General features: G+C 33.8%; 1 protein-coding gene across 5 annotated transcripts in view; it reads right to left on the bottom strand.

Annotated features, from left to right (window-relative positions):
• The window catches only part of LNPK (lunapark, ER junction formation factor), a 71,278-nt gene that overhangs the window by 37,353 nt on the left and 13,128 nt on the right, over window positions 1-20,797 (bottom strand). For 4 of the 5 annotated variants that reach the window (XM_006083091.3, XM_006083092.3, XM_023744659.1 and 1 more), the window contains 2 exons: window positions 18,111-18,169; window positions 9,266-9,306 (listed from right to left, as the gene is read on the bottom strand). In XM_006083091.3, coding sequence (XP_006083153.1) covers window positions 9,266-9,306; window positions 18,111-18,169 — 100 coding nt within the window. Of the gene's footprint in view, window positions 1-9,265; window positions 9,307-18,110; window positions 18,170-20,797 lie in introns of those variants that run through there. The other variant, XM_023744671.1, reaches the window with a different exon arrangement.

Genomic DNA, 20,797 nt, shown 5'->3' with positions numbered 1-20,797 from the left:
ATTAATTTAAAGAAGGTCGTTAGCCAAGAGCTTTACAAAATAAAATCTCTGTGCCAATTAACTGCTGTCAGCATCGATTTTAGATTATTTATTAGCAGAAGCAATTAGCTTGCTGCAAATGCAGCGAACACTCACTAAACTGGGAGAACAGCCATGGAATTTGCTCAAATTACTTTAAAAACTAAAGCTCCCCCTTTTTATACTTAGAGTCAAATAACTTTAAAGAGAAAAAAAATGAACATACTAATAATTAAAGTTAAAATTTTACTGAGTTCTATGCTCACACTAGAGACTGTAATTAAAATACATTATTATAGCATTTTATTTACAATGCATTCAAGTCACTTTATGGGTTAATACTGGGTTCAATTTTAAAGTAATTACTAGTAAAGTATCATTTTAGCAGTTATGGCCCAATATCAAAAAAAAGTTTAACTTTAGTACAAGACAGTCATAGTTATAACACATAGCTAATGTGTGGAATAAAATGCTTTTGCAAACATTGGAACAGGACCATTTCCTTTTCAGTGACCACTGATAGCCTCTTGGATTCATTAAATGTCATATTCCAAAGGACTTTTATTTTAAAATGCAAAACAGAACACACATACCAAATTAAAAATACAGTTAAAAATATGTTGCCAGAATAGTAATTAATAGATTCCTCATGAAAAACTCAATCTAACATTTAAGCAGCTAAGTGCTTAAATGAATGATTTATTAACCTAGGTTTAGTGAAACTAAAACATTTTCCTAATTATTTCAAAATTATAATAAATTCTCAAAGCAAGGAAATTTAATCTTCTGATGTAAAGGAAATATCACTTTAGAGTTGGGGAAAAGTTGGTAATGAAGTTAGAGAAAGTATATATGATAGAATGTGTCCCCAAATCAACATAATCTATATAGAATATCAAATAACTGAATCCATGATCTCTACAAATTAATTTTTGATGTTTTAGACCAGTGTTTTGGCAATAGAACTTTATGTAGTGATAAAAATTATTTATATCTAGATAACTACCAATGAAACTGAAGCAGTAATCAAAAATCTTCCAGCAAACAAAAGCCCTGGTCCGGACAGCTTTATAGGGGAGTTCTACCAACATTCAAAGAACTAAAACCTACCGTCCTCAGACTATTCCAAAAAATTCAAGAGGAAGGCAAACTCCCAAGCTCTTTCTATGAAGCCAGCATTACCCTAATTCCAAAACCAGATAAGACACCACAAAGAAAGAGAACTACAGGCCAATATCCTTGATGAACGAAGATGCTAAAATCCTCAACAAAATTCTAGCAAATCAGATCTAGCATTACATTAGAAAGCTCATACATCATCACCAAGTGGGATTTATTCTGGGGATGCAAGAATGGTACAATATCTGCAAATCAATAAATGTGATACATCACATAAACAAATTGAGAGACAAAAATCACATAATCATGTCAATTGATGCAGAAAAAACATTTGACAAAATCCAACATCCTTTCTTGATAAAAACTCTCAGCAAAGTGGGAATAGAGGGATCATACCTCAACATAACAAAAGCCTTATGTGTCAAACCTACAGCCAACATCATACTCAATGGGCAAAAACTAAAAGCATTTCCCCTAAGAAAAGGAACAAGACAAGGATGCCCACTCTCACCACTCCTGTTCAACATAATACTGGAAGTGCTAGCCATAGCGATCAGACAAGAAGAAGAAATAAAAGGCATCCAAATTGGAAAAGAAGTAAAACTGTCATTATTCACAGATGACATGATATTGTACATAGAAAACCCTAAAGACTCCATCAAAAAACTACTAAACTTAATAAATGAATTCAGCAATGTAGCAGGATACAAAATTAACACCCAGAAATCCATGGCTTTTTTATACACCAATAATGAACTCACAGAAAGAGCAACTAAAAAAACAATCCCATTTACCATTCCACCAAAAAAAATTAAGATACCTAGGAATAAATTTAACTAAGGAGGTAAAAGACCTGTACTCAGAAAACTATAGGGCATTGAAAAAAGAGATAGAGGAAGACATAAACAAATGGATTCATGGACTGATAGAATCAACATCATTAAAATGTCCATAATACCCAAAGCAATTTATAGATTCAATGCAATTCTCATTAAAATACCAATGGCATATTTCACAGACCTAGAACAAACTCTCCAAAAATTCATCTGGAATAAAAAAAGACCCCAAATAGCCACAGCAATCCTGAGAAAGAAGAACAAGTTGGAGGGATCACAATACCAGATATCAATCTAAATTACAAAGCCACTGTTCTCAAAACTGCCTGATACAGGCACAAGAACAGACATAACAGAAAACCCAGAAATCAACCCAAGCTATTATGCTCAATTAATATTTGACAAAGGAGGCAAGAGCATACAATGGAGTCAAGACAGTCTCTTCAATAAATGGTGCTGGGAAAATTGGTCAGATACATGCAAAAAAAAATGAAACTAGATCATCAACTTATACGCACACAAAAATAAACTCAAAATGGTTAAAGGACTTAAATGTAAGATGGGAAACCATAAAAATCTTAGAAGACTCCATAGGCAGCAAAATAGAAGACATATGTCATAGCAATATCTTTACTGATACAGCTCCTAGGGCAGTGATGGCGAACCTTTTGAGCTCGGCGTGTCAGCATTTTGAAAAAACCGAACTTAACTCTGGTGCCGTGTCACATATAGAAATTTTTTGATATTTTCAACCATGCTAAAACAAAGACTTATATTTTTGATATTTATTTTATATATTTAAATGCCATTTAACAAAGAAAAATCAACCAAAAAATGAGTTTGAGTGTCACCTCTGACACGCGTGTCATAGGTTTGCCATCACTGTCCTAGGGCAATGGAAACTAAGGAGAAAATAAACAAATGAGACTACATCAAAATAAAAAGCTTCTGCAAAGCAAAAGAAACCATCAACAAAACAAAAAGAAAGCCCACTGAATGGGAGAACATATTTGCCAATGCTATCTCAGATAAGGATTTAATCTCCAAAATTAACAGGGAACTCATACAACTTAACAAAAGGAAGATAAACAATCCAATCAAAAAATGGGCAAAGGACCTAAATGGACATTTTTCTAAAGAGGACATACAGAAGGCTGGGAGACATGCTCAAAGTCACTAATCATCTGAGAGATGTAAATCAAAACAATGAGGTACCACCTCACACCTGTCAGAATGGCTATCATCAACAAATCAACAAATGTCAAGTGCTAGAAAGGATGTGGAGAAAAAGGAACCCTCAAGCACTACTGGTGGGAATGCAGACTGGTGCAGCCACTGTGGAAAACAGTATGGAGATCCCTCAAAAAATTAAGAATGGAACTCTCATTCAATCCAGTAATCCCACTTCTAGGAATATATCCCAAGAAACCAGAAACACCAATCAGAAAGGACATATGCACCCCTATGTTCATAGCAGCACAATTTATAATAGCTAAGATTTGGGAACAGCCTAAGCGCCCGTCAGCAGGTGAGTGGATTACAAACTGTGGTACATCTACACAATGGAATACTATGCTGTGGTAAAAAAAAAAAAAGAAGGAACTTTTACCATTTACAACAGCATAGATGGACCTGGAGAGCATTATGCTAAGCGAAATAAGCCAGTTGGAGAAAGATAAATATCACATGATCTCACTCATATGTGGGATATAATGAACAACATAAACTGATGAACAAAAGTAGATCCAGAGACAAAAGAAACACTGAACAGACTGTCCAACCTCAGAGAGAAGCCGGGGGGGAGGGGGGGGGGGGATAAAGAGGTCAACCAAAAGACTTGTATGCATGCATATTAGCATAACCAATGGACACAGACACTGGGGCAGTAGGGGCTTGTCCTGGGAGGCGGGTGTGTGTGTGGGGGTGTCAATCCAGGAAAAAGGAGACATATGTGATACTTTAAACAATAAAAAAGAGAAATAGAAAAGAAATGGTTTATATCTAAATAAAAGTGGTAGCCACTGAGCCATATGTGATAAATTCGCACTTAAAATTCTGTTTGTGCAACTGAGGAACTAAATTGTAATTTTATTCCATTTTAAATAATGTAAATTTTAAAAGCTACTTGGAGCCCTGGCTGGTATGGCTCTGTTGGTTGGACGTCATCCCATGCATGGAAGAATTGCTGGTTCATGCCAGGGTTGCTAGGGTTTCAAGCTCCATCCCCAGTAGGGGGTGTGCAGGAGGCAGCTGATCAATGTTACATCCTCACATCGATGTTTCTCTCTCTCTCTCCCCCTCCCTTCCTCCCTTCACCTTCTTCTCTCTCTAAAATTCAATCTAAAAATCTAAAAAAAAAAAAAAAAAGCTAGTGGTTACTGATTTGGACAATACAGGTCTAAACTGAGACTACTGCTAGGTTTAAAAATATGGTTAGCTACTACTGTGATCTTTAACACAAAACCAAAATGTCTCTTCATCAAAGGATTGTAATTCCTGGTATATCATTCAACAAATATTAATGTTTATGTCCATGTACATGTAAAGTATCTTAAATAAAACCATTTTTAAAAGCACTGATATAAATCCATTCCCCTTTTCTTTTGCATTTACTTCTAGCCAAAATTTTTCACATAATAGCATAACACACTTATCTATACAACATTTTAAGTGAATAACTTGTTTTAAATAGACATTCCGATCAGTGGAAAGAACATAAACTTGTAACTTTGAAGTCAGAAAAGATCTTGGTTCAAAGCACATCTCCATTCTTCATCATCTAGAAAAATTTTAAGCAAGTGTGTTTCCTAAGAGGAAACACTAACACAAAATAAATGTCAAAAACATTTTAATTTTTAATTTATGGGCCTGTCTTATTATTAATGGTGAGCCTGGCTAGTGTCGCTCAGTGGTTGAGCATCAACTCACTGAACCAGGAGGTCACCATTCCATTCCTGGTCAGGGTATATGCCTGAGTTGTGGGCTCGAACCCCAGTAGGGAGCATGCAGGAGGCAGCCAATCAATGATACTCTCATCACTGATGTTTCTATCTCTCTCTCCCTCTCCCTTCCTCTCTCTGAAATAAAGAAAAAAGTATTAAAAATGGGGGGTTAAACTTTTTTTAAAAATTTTAATTTTGAAAGAATATTCTACACATATTTAATATTTAAATTATTATTGAAATGAAATTTTAAAATACACAAATTATTAATTGCCCTAGCCAATATTCTTGATTTCTGTTCCATGAAAAATATCCCAAATGTAGAAAAATTTCTTTCATTTTACATTGGGTTAGGTCAAATTATTAAGAATGTGCTCAAAGGCATCTTCAATTCAGAAAATTAGGGTACATGTTGCGACATTTAAACTCATCTTTTTACAACAATGAAAATATTGTCTGTTTACCCTGATTTGTGTTTTGCTGTTGAAATCAATATTGTATTGACTAATTCAGATTTTACATCATTTTCTAATTTCATATAGGAGTATTTCACAAAAATAGTCACAACTTTTCTCTCTCTACACTTTTTTGTTAAAGTATTTACAGAGATCTGTAGCCTATGGTGAATATTCAAACACTGAAAAATGCCAGCAAACATTATTGGATAATATAACAATGTAATATTTGAAACATCTAATGAGGTTAACAACCTTACAGAGAATCACATGCTGAAATTGCCAATTTAAGGACATCCTTTATTTCCAAATTTATTTCATGGAAGATCATTTGCAGGATTTTGTATAAAGTATACTATATGTATAAACTTATTAACATTTATTTGTGAGAACTCACCATTAATAATAAGACAGGCCCATAATACATACTTATAACATGGTCACAAGAGCAAGACTGACTAATTAGACTGTTCCACTTCTCTTGTACATGGTCCTGTTCCCAGATATGTCCACATTAACTTACAGCTCAGAATGTAAGCATTTCTAGCTCTTGTTTTCAAGTGACAGTAGTGGATTCTTTTGAACCAGTAATATCTGTAGTTGAGAATTATAACACTTCTTCCCATGTTTCCAATTTCTCAACTGATTTTTTTTCAGGATTTGGTAAATTTCCTGAGAAATGCCGGGAAGAAGTTACCACACAGAAATGCTATCTTGGAAAAAACATGGCATTTTCATGAAGCCATTTAAAGAGGTCATTTTGACTCATGTGTTCTATCTTGATTTTGAATCTTTTTGATAGGATGCTCATGGATGCAGGGGGATTATATATTTAACAATGATTTTTTAAAAATGAAAAAAAAAATTAAAAACCACAAAATATGTGAGTGGCAAAATATACACATCCAGACTTGGAAGTTTTTTAGATAACTTAAGATTAATTCCTAGCTTTATTTTAATAAGCAAATATTTACATTAAGTTCTTAGATTTAAAACACTGTTAAGATGTTACTCATTTTCCTTTCTAAGTAATTTAACTCTTTAGTAATTTAACTTTTTAATCAATTGATAATTCACGTTCACTGTTAAAAATTATACTTTTACAAATTACATATTACATTACAAATCTAATCATATTAAAGAGATGCATCCCTAAGAAAACCACCTTTAGTGAAATATCAAGTAGTAAATATAGTGTATTAATTTTGTTAATAAAAGAGAAGGTTTAGGAGTTGGATAATTTTGGACTGATAGTCATTTTCCTGCAGACATTTCAACAATAAAAGTATTTTTAAAGCTACAGCTGTAGAGTGAAAACTTAAACATCAATGAACAAGATCAGTGTAGGGAGCGACTCTAGGGTCAAGCCTCGGGCTGACCTGTGGCAAGGCCACAAACAAGTCCCAGCCTAGAGGGCAGAGCTCTCCTAGCATAATTAAGCCTGACCTTGTAGCCCTCACTAATTCCTTCCGAAGTAGCTAATGGGCTGTGGGAGGTGCAGCAAGTGTTGCCAAAACAAGAACATTTGTATACATGTTAATCTACCCTTGTTTTAATCAGACTATAACATAAAGCATCGGCTTGCAAGCTGGGTCTTTTGTGTCCTCATCCAGGCACCGGAGATCCACCGAGCCCCAGCTGTATTCTCTTGTCTGTCTTTTCTTCAATCCTTCACCACCCCTCCTCAGGTTCACCCTTGGCCGTGCTGGCGCAGCACAAATCAGTTTTAATTATTTAGCTTTTGCTCAAACTAATGTCCCTTCTTTTTCCTCTCATAACCAGCACAATCATTAGCTAGCCCTGGCCTACTACTATTTCACCCTTAACAAACCTATTGTTCTAAACGAATTGTAAAGCTACTCAAACAAGGCAGTTTTGTTAAGTGCTCCAGCAATGAAGGCCAGGGACTAGTTCCCAGAAGCAACAGTATTATTACCAGCAACATTCAAGTCAATATAAATTGTGTTCCCTAATTAATGAGTTATAATAGCCAACTTATTTTTCCTTAATCATACTATAAGAAAAATGCCATACTGAACTATTCTGTAATACTAATGCTTCATAATCCATTTCAATATTCAACTATTGAACCCTAAAATGAATTTTCCAACTGTCAGGCCTAAATGAAGCACCTTTTATGTTGTGAGTCCTTCAATGGCTATTAAAGAATTAGTAAATAGCTTGCCTTGCCCTTTCACAGAATTTTCCAAGTTTGCTCCAAGATTCTGTTTTCTGGTGATGTGATGCCACTAATATGGGAATGGTTTCTCATCACTTGGAATTTTTTATTTTCTTCTGTGTTTTTTTCTCTTTTTTTCTTTTGTCTTCCTTGTCTTTTCTACTTTAATCAATACTTCTCCATTTTAATACATACAGGGCTTGGCTCTGACCACCACAACCTGCTCCTTTTTATCGTATCAGAAAACTCTATCAATCATATCACAACTTCTAGATTACTGAGAACCATCATTATTTCCTCACTTTGGTTTTTTTCTCAATTAAAGTTTATATTCAATATTATTTTGTATTAGTTTCAGGTGTACAGCATAGTGGTTACAAAATCACTTTACAAAGTGTTCCCCCTATTCTTTCCAGTACACATCTGGCACAATAAATAGTTATTACATCATTGACTATATTTCCTATATTTACATCTCCATGACTAATTTGTAACTACCAATCAGTACTTCTCAATCCCTTCACCTTTTTCACCCAGCCCCCCAATTCCCCTCCCCTCTGTCACCTATCAGTCTGTTCTCTGTATCTGTGAGTCTGTTTCTGTTTTATTTGTTCATTTACACTGTTCTTTAAATTCCACATATAAGTGAAGTATTTCCTCACTTTGAATTCTAGCTGCTCCATAATGTACAGAATGCCAGAAAAATAATACAATATATTGAAAATATTTCTATGTTTCAATTTAGGACCATGAAAAATGTTAATGCAATTTTGATAAATACCTCATAGAACACTGAAGAAACATTAAACAAAACAGATAAGAAAGCCTTTAGAACTTAAGTTTCTTTATTTTCAGGTACTTAAAACCCTCAAGACCAATGTCTTTTACTACCAATTCACAGAACAAGTTTTAACGTTAATCTTAACCATATTAATTTTACTGATTTCATACATAATTGTTACATATTACATTTAGACTAAAATATATTCATCATTTGCATCTAATTAACATGATAGTACTATCAATTATCATTTTCATACTTCAAAAAATAATTACATGAAAAAAGTACATGTAAATTCAAGTCAAAAGCCAAGTTCAATTAACTTATTAGAGACTACTATATATAAACCTCTAAATATCTAGGGCCCTTTCTCTCACTCTTGGCCCTCCTTCCAACATATCGGAAAGATGCATTTAACTGCCCCTATAATAGCTACCCATGTAATCTGAGTTGCTGACAAAAAATGAAAGAAACCAAAGGGGGGAAAAAAATCTCTTTCTCCCTTTCTTAAGTCTTTTCATGTTAAATTTGTCTCTTACAATCAATCTTCTTGATTCCTCTCTCTTACCCTTATCATGTCAAGAAAACTTAAGAACTGACATATGTAAATGTTTGGTCCTTTTTCACCCCTAATCAATAATCAATCTGGACACCACTTTTTCATCTCTCTGCCTTACTAAGTCCTCCAATATTATTCATTTACTTACTTCTCAGCTTCCAACTGATATAGATTCTCAGGATCTCAAAAGTCCATTAGCTACTTTTTCCTGTCAATCATTATTAACTAGCAAAAATATTCATAATTTAGTTTCATCATTAAAATGCTATCTAAAAGCATATTTGTTTCTTAGAAGAGTCATTACTTACAACATATAAACATTATTCAGTTCTTTATTAGTTTTACATAAATTAACTTTAAGTATAAGTTAACTTACTATTTTTTTCTTCTGGGATTTTAAATCATCCAATGCTTCATCTAGAAAAAGAAATTTAAATCAAAGCTAAATGAGATATTAAGATACTTAAAGAAAAAATCATGCCAAATGATACACATTAAGCAACTGCAAGAAAACTTTCTCATTTTAGTATTTCTCACTGATATATACAGATAAAAGTGATCTCAATCTTTACCCACATATATTTCATATTTTGCCCATATTATATATTACAAGCTACTTAAATAGAGAAAAAATTGCCTTAACACAGACTACAACACTTTTCCAAATTCAAAAATATATTATTTAGTTTTCAGAAACATTACTATTATTTCTCCTTCCTTTCATTATCCTACCCAAACTTATGAAATTAATACCAAATCTTTTTATATATTGCTAATAAAAATGTTGTTTGTTAAGTGCATAATATATTTTATTAAGTTATTCAACCTTCAAGGTATTGAGCACTAATAAAGAAAATACTTTGAAAATCTATAGTATTATACCTGAGGAGGGACTTGGAAAGGAAGAGAACATTAATCACTTTTCAAAATTAAACTTTTCTAAGATTTGTCTGCTTTAGGTTGGCGTGGTGAAGAATCATTCAAATTAATTATGAATGTCGATGTCTGCTTTACAAATGTATTTTAGGTCTCTAGTTTTTCTCTAGAAATATTGTCAACATCTGCTTTACAAATTAATTTTAGGTTTTGAGTTTTTATCTAAAAATATTTAATTAGTGCAAAGAGGAATACTATTCCAGCTGGGGAAAAAAAGAGTTATACCTTGATTTAAATATTTTTATCAAAGAGAATTTAAATTTTCTTAAATTTTTAATTAAATTTATAAATAATATCTGTTCATTCAAGTTCTGGGATAGCAAATATCTGAATATCCAATTTAAAGCATATTATTTAAAGGAATTTTAGCGATAAAATAGGCAGGTTTAGGAAGTCTTAGAAATAAAGAGTGTCCATGGGGGAGGAATGCATAGGTGAGGCCTTAGAGCCCTCAGAAGGCATACATTCACAGAGAACAGAAAGGTGCCACAGGATAAGGGGAGAGAAAGACATACTAGGTGTACCAAGTTAATAATGCAGATTTTTTTCAATAGATGGAGTTACACATATGTTGATATATATGCGATTTGATATGTATGCTATTTTGTTGTATTGACAGTAAGCTTCAAAACTTCATATGTCAAATTTGCTGAAGGTGTTAACATCATAGATATTTTTACGCTTAAAAATGTTGAATTTTGTGCAAAAAAAAGAGCATTTGTGGGAAGTTTTACTTCATTACTATATTTTGAAGAAAAAGTTATCGTATACTTCAGGAAGCTTATGGTGAACATGCTCCATCTCAAGATACGTGTGAACGCTGATTTAAACGCTTTCAAAGTGATGATTTCAATGTGAAAGACAAAGAACGTCCAGGTCAACCGATAAAGTTTGAAGACCAACAATTACAAGCATTATTGGATAAAGATGTGTGTCAAACTCAAAAACAACTTGCAAAACGATTAAACGTTGCTCAGCAAACAATTTCTGATCGTTTACAAGCAATGGGAAAGATTTTAAAGAAAGGAAAATGGGTGCTACATCAACTGAACAAAGACAAATAGAAAACCGAAAAGTCATCAGTAAAATGTTGCTTCAACGGCACAAAAAAAGTCTTTTTTGCATCGAATTGTGACTGGCAATGAAAAGTGGATTTATTTTGAGAATCCCAAATGCACAAAATCATCGGTTGATCCAGATCAACCATCAACATCGACTGCAAGGCCAAATCGCTTCAGAAAGAAGATAATGCTCTGCGTTTGGTGGGATCAAGAAGGTATGGTTTATTATGAGCTTCTAAAAACCAGGTGAAACCATTAATATTGATGGTTAATATTGCTACCAACAACAAATAGTCAATTTGAACCATGCTTTGATCGTGAAACGACCAGAATGTGCCAGAAGACACAGCAAAATAATTCTGCTTCATGATAACGCACTATCACACACTTCAAAACCAGTTAAAGACACATTAAAAGATCTTGCCTGGGAAGTATTAACCCACCCGCTGTATTACCAGACCTTGCTCCTTCAGATTACCACTTGTTCTGATTGATGGCACACGCACTTTCTGAGCAGCACTTCAAAACATACAAAGAAGTGGAATATTGGGTCTCTGAATGGTTTGCCTCAAAACAAGAAAAGCTCTATTGGGACGGTATCCACAAATTACCTGAAAGGTGGGGGAAATGTGTAGCTAGCGATGGACATTACTTTTAATAAAGCACTTTTGATGTTTCTCTTGAAATTATCGTGTTTTCTTTGATTACAAAATTTGCCATTATTAACTGGTACACCTAGTACATGCACAGAGGATCAAGAAAAATCAAAAGAGTGTGGGGAAAAAGGAAACATACTTTCACAGAGGATAGAGAAATGCCAACAAATGCTGGAAAAAGGTAAACATGTTCACAGGAGATAGAGAGATGATACAAGAGGGAGAGAAAAAGGGGGGCACCACATGGGTTTTGGACTTTGAAGTTGATATTCTGCAAAAGACTGACCAATTTAAAAAGCACAGAGTCATAAAATCAGGAAGGGGTCCAATTAAAAGGGAGCATGAAGAGACACAAAACTACAGCATTTATAAGCTTTAGAAAAAAGGAGCCTAGTGGGTTACCCCCTTGGGACCCTCTCCCTACAGGGGAGTCTGTATTTGCTTCCAATAAATGTCCACCCTCTTCATCTATCACCTTTTGTCGATGGCTTCGTTCTTCGAATCCATCTGGACAAGTACCCGGGAAAGAAATCATCCTTGCATCCTGCTCAGGAAATCAACTGAATCATTGTTTTTATTTTCTTTTTGATATTTGCCTTTTATCATGTCAGCACTGTACATGATAAATTAATCACTTCTGATTGAAGGTAAGTGAAAGCTCCTCAATTGTACAATTAAATGAATTTTGAAATATTAGAATATCCTTTATAGTTGTGTGAGCTCAGGGGGGAAAACTGCTGAAACTGTAGTTTGAACTCAAATAATGTATCTGCTACAAATTTGTGTGGAATGGAGATCTTGCTTCTTGTTTTAACTTTTCATAGCACTTTTTAAAAAAATTACTTTTTGTAATTACAACGTTATGTTTTCTCAATGACTTTATGGCAGTATAGGTTTCACATATAGGATTGTTTGTCTTGAAATCTTAGTTTAACTCATTAATAACCATTATCAAGTCTGCAGCAAAAGCTAATTTCCAAAGCCAGTGAGTGGTTGAAGGTGGTTCCTCTCAGGAAAATTTCAATCTGGGCTCTGAGCTCAAAATAGCAAATAAAACTTTACCACTGCTAAACCATCAAACAGCTGTGTGGTAGAACAGGTCAAGATATTCATCTTCTACTTCTGATACAATTCACATATCTGATTATGGTTAAGTCTATAAGAGCAAATGAAGCTCCCCATTGACACTACTAGTTCAATAATATGTAAATTCAAATATAATCTGTAAATACCTGCTATTAAATAGTACAGTGACTAACCATATAATTCAAACACCTACAGTTTCATGAGCTTTTTTTGTTTCACACATATTTTTACTACCAAAAGTTGCATCTTAGCAGATTCCACTTCAGGTTGTACTGAGTTCATGTATGTATTTTTTCAACTTATCAACTTAACAAATATTCTCTCCAGGAGTTGTTCTACAGACTCTTCATAGAGGCTAATTCTTCAATCATCTCAAGCTCAGCAATGACTCCTTAAGTAAACTACAAATGAGTAGTATATGTAACATCTGTCAATTCATCAAGAGCCAAGGAAGATCACTTGAAATCATTTGCCTTGTTTTTAAATTGACTATGTTGCTTCCAATGTTCTCAATTTTTCAAGCAAATATTCTTGCCAAAGATTACTAGTCAAACAAATATATTTTCTCTGAATACATTTCTTCAGCTGCAGCAAACACACACAATTTAATTAATTCACCATTGGTAAGTGCCTTTCTTTGCTTCATAAGCCACTCAGAAACTTACTTTGGTAAACATTCCATTTTCACCTTTTATTTTTACGAAGAAATTTTACTATGATGAGATATTCCATTTTAAATGTTCTAATTTTCTGACCATTGCTTTTCTGTGAGTTGGGAATATCATGATGAGTATTTAGTGTAGTTATGTCAATGTATATTTGTATTCTTTTAGCACAACTATAATGTCATTGCATAATAAACACAATGCTTTGCATTTTGATAATAAAATCTATACTGCATTGTGCCCTAAAAGTGCAACATTCAAAGTCCAATGTTCCGTTTTTGTTTTTACATGATGAATATGCACTGGTAACAAAAAATAAAGTTGTCACAAAACAGAAACACAGGTGGCACTTGAAATGCTGTCAAATTATAACTATGTCACTGTGATTTGTCATGCATGCTGCAACAAGTCTGAAGTGTTGAGAGCACCAGTACAGTCTGTCACAACTACTCAATTCTGCCATTATAGAATGAAAGCAGCTATACACAACACAAGTGAATAGGCATGGCTGTATTTCAATAAAAACAGAAATTTGAATTCCATACAAATTTAACATGCTACAAAATATTATTCTTTTGAATCTTTTCAATGATTTAAAAATGTTCAAACCCAACTAAAGGACTTGTATGCATGCATATAAGCATAACCAATGGACACAGACACTAGGGGGTGAGGGCATGTGCTGGGGGGGGGAGGAGTGGCTAGGGAGGGGTCAATGGGGAAAAGGGAGACATATGTAATACTTTCAACATAAAGAATTTAAAAAAAGAAAGTGTTCAAACCATTCCTAGATCATGAGCTATACAAGGACCTATCTTACAGGCTGTAGTTGCCAACCCTTAATTTAATCTATACTTTCCAACTTGTAAAACAAAGGAAATAAAACTAATAGAGAACAAAAAGCAAGAACAAAATAAAACAAACAAAAAAAGGCAAGAACATGACAAATAGCTTCAGGCTTAAATACATATATATATATATGTGTGTGTGTATATGTGTGTGTGTGTGTGTGTATGTATACATATATATGTATATATGTATATATGTATATATGTAACCTGACTTTATGCTAAAAATAAGTGTAAGACTGCAAGACAATCTTTTATAAAGTCTATATTAAATGTATATGCAATATCTATTCAAATGAATTAGTAAAAAATTTTTTAAACAAAAGGATCCCTAAAATAAATTTTTAAAGCATCATCTTTTTATATAATAACCATGTCCCGATGTGCCTTTCTCTTTCATTCACATATGTGAATAAAAGAGAAAAAAGTATATACGACAAACTCAATATCTGGTTAAATAAAAATGTTTAAATAAAAAATTTCACACATTTGATTTCCTTAGAAAAGTGTTTCCAAGGACTTACTGTATTTTTTTACCATTTTGTTAGTTCCATGAAGTCAGAAAGCATATTTGTTTTAAACTTCTTACTATCCTCCCAGAAGCTACTATATTACTAAATACCACTGGAAACAATACAATAAACTTAATTTCCTTAATCTGATTTTTAAAAATATCAATTTTTTTTTAACCATATCAAATATCCTACTTAATGGTTAATCAGGAACTAGACAAATTTACCTGCTATCCCACTTCAATATTATACTGGGTCTTAACCCATTAACTAAGGCAAGAAACATTTTAAAAGAGTAAGAATTTGAAAAAGAAAAATTAGTACCATCAGGCCACATGTGTATAACACTTAACAGTGTTTATATGCTTTTACATGTATTTTTGTTCAGTACTTGGCAATAGTCCTGCCAAAACAAATATTTCTTAACATTTTATAAATTGAGGCTTAGATAATTTAAATTTATTTGTAGGACAAAAAGATGGCCAGTATGGCTGTAGCAAAAATGAAAAAAGGAGAGTGGAAGGAGATAAGGTTAGAGAAATGGAATAAGCCAGAGAGTTGAGGTAAGAATTCAAATTTTACTTTGGTTGCCATAAGAAACCACTAGAAATTTTAAATAGAAGAGACACAAGATCTAATTTAAAATAGATTGGTTATATAGCCCTGGCCAGGTGGCTCAGTTAATTGGAGTGTTGCCCCACTCCAATTGCAGGTTCGATTCTCAGGCTGGGCACATACCTAGGTTGCAGGTTCAATTCCCAGTCAGGGAGTGTGTGGGAGGCAACCGATCCATGTTTCTCTCTCACATCATTGTCTCTCTCTCCCTCTCTCTCTCTCATCTCTATCTGTTTCTTTCTTTCTCTCTCTATCTTTCCGCCCCCTCCCCCTTTTTCTCCCTCTAAAATTAATAAGAAAATAAATCCTCAGTTAAGGATCAAAAAATCTATATATAGGCTGTTACAAAACCACTGCAGTACTGCAAGCAAGAAATGATGATGACCTGAAGTAGAACTGTACTAGTGATAAAGGTTAGAAATAGTAAGATTCAAGATAATTTTAGAGGTAAAGATAATAGGACTTTGAAGGGGAAAGAGAAATGCATGTTAGACTAAAGGGAAATGGAGGCCGAATAGGTTTTTCCCCTCTAGATGATTGCAGTGAGGCAGAATTATATGCCAATAGAGCAGTGGTTCTCAACCTTGGCTGCACATTAGAATCACCTGGAGATTCCCAGGTGATTCTAATGTGCAGCCAAAGTTGAGAACCACTGCAATAGAGAAAATCCAACAGATACAGGTGATGCAAAAGAGAGGATAATTCCAGGAAAGGGTAATTATAAGAGCAAAGTTCTTGAGATAGCCAGAGAGCATCTAGAATCCAGGGCATAAATGAGGGGCTTAGCCACATACAGGATCAAAGTCATTCTTCCAGAATTTCATGAAGGATGAGAACATACTGAGTAACAGATGGAGCTAACGATATATTTGGTGGCAGAGGTAGCTCCCATCTGTTTACATCCATTTTCTCCATAAAGTGAGACTATCAGGTGAGAGTGGCCAGGTAGATTTTTGTGTGGTTTTGTTTGCGGCTTTTGAATTTTTATTTGGTTGGTTAGTTTGTTAGTTGGTTGGTTGTATTTTGGTTTGGTTCTGCGATTTTGGCAGGGAGGTAGATGTTAGAAATTTGAGGAAAAATACAATCTCAAACAATGCTCTCAAAAAGGAAAACAGTGAATCTACTAGGGCAGTGGTCGGCAAACTCATTAGTCAACAGAGCCAAATATCAACAGTACAACGACTGAAATTTCTTTTGAGAGCCAAATTTTTTAAACTTAAACTATATAGGTAGGTACATTGTTATTAACTTAATTAGGGTACTCCTAAGGCTTAGGAAGAGCCACACTCAAGGGGCCAAAGAGCCGCATGTGGCTCGCAAGCTGCAGTTTGCCGACCACTGTCTAGGGAACTATAAAATAGGACTGTGCAATGTTGAGTGAACATTGGTGTTTGCAATAAGTCTGGTCAACATGTTGTATGATTTTCCTCCAACAAATTTAGCTTTTCTGATACAGGCATAGATTAAGCATATAAATGTTTTTAACTAGGACAGGGTTTTGGCAGTCACTGATTAAGCATATAATTATGTTTAAACAGGGTATGGTTTTGCCAGACAAGTAGACTGGGAAAGAGGAAAAATGAATCAAGAGAGTCTGCAAGGGATGGTCAGGGCTAGACCACAGAACCTCAACTGGGTTCAAATAATGAGCAAGAAGGGCAGTTTGAAAGTCATATATCTGTACGACCCTTATCTGGATCCTGAGTCAAACAAACAAAATACTTTTAAAGCAAATTATATTTATGAGATAACTAGAAATTTAATACTCTCATATTTAATGATATTAAGAATTCTTTTCAAAGAAACAAATGAACAAACAAAACAAAACCAAAAAACCTCACAGATACAGACAAGATTAGTGGTTTCCGGGGGGAAGGAAAAGGGGAGGGTCAAATATATGGTGATGATGGAAACTAGACTATTGGTAGCTAGCAAACTATAGTGTATACAGATATCAAATTACAAGGTTGTACACCTAAAACTTATGTAATGTTATTACCCTATGTTAACCTCAGGATTTTTAAAAATTCTTTTCCAGCTATTATAATGTAGTATGTTAATTACTTTAAAAGTCTGTTATGGATTGATATACTTGGGATATACTTCAGAATAATAATACAGAAGATAGATAAGTGGGGGTAAAAATGAAACAAGATTGACCATGAGTTGAAGACTCTTTAGGTTGTATGATAGCTATAAGAGGGTTCATTATATTATTCAGTCTACTTTTGTATATGTTTGAAATTTTCTATAATGAAAAGTTAAAACAAAAAAAACAAAACACACAGAAAAAAGTTAAAACAAGAAAAGAAAAAATAAGTCACATAAATTTTATTAAAAATTAAATTGGCATCTTTGGTTAATTATAGCTCATAGTTTTAAGACCTGAAAATTCTTAAAATCTGTACACATACAGAACAAATACAGACTATTTTGTCATAATTTGCATATTTCAATAAAAACAAAAGCCTAGGGGCTGTGAGGTTACAAAGAATGGTGCAATTAATAAAATAAATCAAAAGATTTTTAACTGTATTTTACTCCATAATAACGTAAGATTTATATAAAGATTAATTTAACAAATATAATTTCTCTTGACTTAGATGAATTATTTTGTTTTGTGTAAACAAAAATTCTAAATGAATAAGACAGAAATAACACAAATGAAAAGTAGAACCATCTTGATCATTCATAACCTTTCTTATGCTTCACAGTAAACAACTCTTCAATATTTACCATGTTTGTCATTTCCATATAACACTGCATAACCTGCCATTTAATTACAAACCAATGCACTATGAGTTTTCTAATGCATTTATACAAACTTAGAAATTTAACTTACTATTTCTTTCTGTTCTCTTGGAAAAGAAGAAGATAAGCACTGTTCTTATGCTCCAGATGCTACAAAGGTGGCAAAATTCAAAAACAAAAATCATCATTAGAATAAGTAAATTAGAAGCCATATAAAATTAAAACAAATACACATTTCCCATTAGAGTTAGGTTCACTGTTTCCTTTTATATGTTGAAAATCAAAAAGTGCTCCTTTCTTTCAGAGACATCAGAAGTCTACCTGTGCTTTCAAAAGAGTTCTCAATCTAAAATCCATGGGCCTTCTGAGGCTCTTTTGAATTGCAAAATTGCCTTTGTTTAAATAAACGCATTTCTCTGGAGAGATCACTGCTTTCATCGTTCTCAAAGAGGTCTATGAACTCCACAAAAGATTAGGAACAAAATTTAGAATCCCTTCGTACTAAGTATCAACTCTTAAGACAGTGGTTCTCAACCTTGGCTGCACATTAGAATCACCTGGGATTGCGCTCACAAGATAGTCACAAGTGTGCTCTATCTCCTGGTATTCACATCTTTGTGTAGTCCTCTCTCATTAATGTTGATCTGTGTGACCAATAGCACATGGCAGGAGGGAGAGTATGTCACAACAAGATTATGTTATAAAAGATTACAGTTTGTATCTTGGACCTCCTTTTCCACTCACTATCTTTCTCTCTCTTGGATTACTCTTTCTGAGAGAAGCCAGCTGCTATGACATGAGGACATTCAGGGAACTCTATAGAAATGCCCTTGTGGCAAGGGACAGAGGTCTCTGGCAAACAGCCAGTGAGGAGCTGAAGCCTGCCAACAACTACATGTGTGAGCTTAGAAGTAAATTCTCCAGTCTTAGTTAAGCCTTGAGATGATTATAGCCCCAGCCAACAGCTTAAATGAAATTTGTACACTCTGTATATGAATAAAAGACCCTGAGCCAGAACCACCCAACCCTGCTCTCTCATTCCGGCCCCTCAAGAACTATAAAAGATAATAAACATTTGTTGATTTAAGCTACTAAATTTGGGGCAATTTGTTAGACAGCAACAGATAACTAATACTTGCTTTTTATATTGTTATTTATTTTTATGATCTGAAAACACCAAATAACCACACCAGATTCCCACATGGTACTTGAACAGCTACCTAAGCACTAAAAAACCCCTGAATATTGTCCTTATCAAGGAAAGGAAGATGAGAGAAGAGGTTAAACATAAGGCTCATAACCCTCACGGATCCCACAACAGTAAAAAAGTCCCATGATATTTCTCCACTTCAAACAAACTGAAATAGTGGCAAGCTGAGAGATGAATTAGAAAAAAAGTACAGGGAACAAAAGCAGAGAACATGAGAGAAAAAAATCACAGAGATAGTGCCTGGAATTCTATAGTAAATCAGTAAATTTTCTTAAATGAGTAGATACTTTTTAAAAAACATAAGTAATTTTTGCCCTGGCCAGTGTGGCTCAGTTGATTGAGCATCATCCAATCCACAAAAAAACTGCTGATTCGATTCCCAGTCAGGGCACATGCCCAGGTTGTAGGTTTGATAGCTGGCCAGGGTGCATGCAACCGATTAATGTTCCTCTCTCACATAGATGTTTCTTTCTCCCTCTCTCTCTTTCTCTCTCCACCTTCCTCTCTCCCTAAAATTAATAAGAACATATTTTTTAAAAAAAACCAAACATGTAATTTTCAAAGTGTATAAACTACAAGAATTGAAATAGACTCCCTTACTTCAAAACAAAACTCATTAATCCACCATCATGGACAATAAATTCTCCTTTTGGTTTTGATCAGAACTACTGCAGGAGAAAATGAGCTATCAACTTTCCATGTGTCAAGTCTTCAAGACTTGAAAGTGCATGTAAGTTATTCTTTAAGGCTAAATTAAATTAAATTCATAGCATTTTAAAAATAAAATTTCGAAAAAGAATTAAAGTACATCAGGAATCTATGTTTTAGTTATCTCAAGAAAGGTTTTTCTCTCCAAATTAAATATAATTTATGAAAATGTGGCAACATATTTTCTGAAGACATTAAAGATACCATTACTGACTCCTACTTTGAGAAACGTGACATAATCAACATTTCCCCTTCCTCTTCTGGAAATAATCCAAAAAGCAAAATCAAAAATTCCTTTTCTGGTAAAACTAAAATATAGCTAAAACCCAACCCTCAAAATATGTGTTAGGGCTCCCAAAAGCAATGGAAATCATGCAGGGACTAAAAAGAGTGGAAGCAGAGAAGAAAAATGGCTTATCTCACAAAGAGGTAGCAAGAGAAACTTCTCAAAGTGTAATAAAGCCTTGTTTATCACAATGAAAATAAGACATACATGCTATAGGCAGAAACTGCTTAGTTTGGTCCCATAATGACACAGAGAAGGCGGAGCTTAAAGAGAAATCATTCATTCATTCTGCCAAACTTAAGCGCTCTCTTTCCAACAACCACATAAGCCCTATCCAATTTATTGAAATGTTTTTAGGTGAGATTTAAATACTATATAAAACTAAAAATGAAAAGATATATAGGTCTCAATATTTATAACTATGTTGACTATTTTGTCTGTTTATTTAACTATCAAAGGTTTTAGCAAGACTAATCTTCATATTCAGACAGAAGAAGAATGATTTATTTTGATATAAGGCAGGCATCAAGCTTTATATTTAATTTTTATCTATTTTTCGGTATAACTCAACACC

This window comes from Myotis lucifugus, unplaced genomic scaffold, assembly GCF_000147115.1.
Source record: "Myotis lucifugus unplaced genomic scaffold, Myoluc2.0 scaffold_5, whole genome shotgun sequence".
Classification (NCBI taxonomy): Eukaryota; Metazoa; Chordata; class Mammalia; order Chiroptera; family Vespertilionidae; genus Myotis; species Myotis lucifugus.
This window is presented reverse-complemented; position numbering and strand designations above follow the sequence as displayed.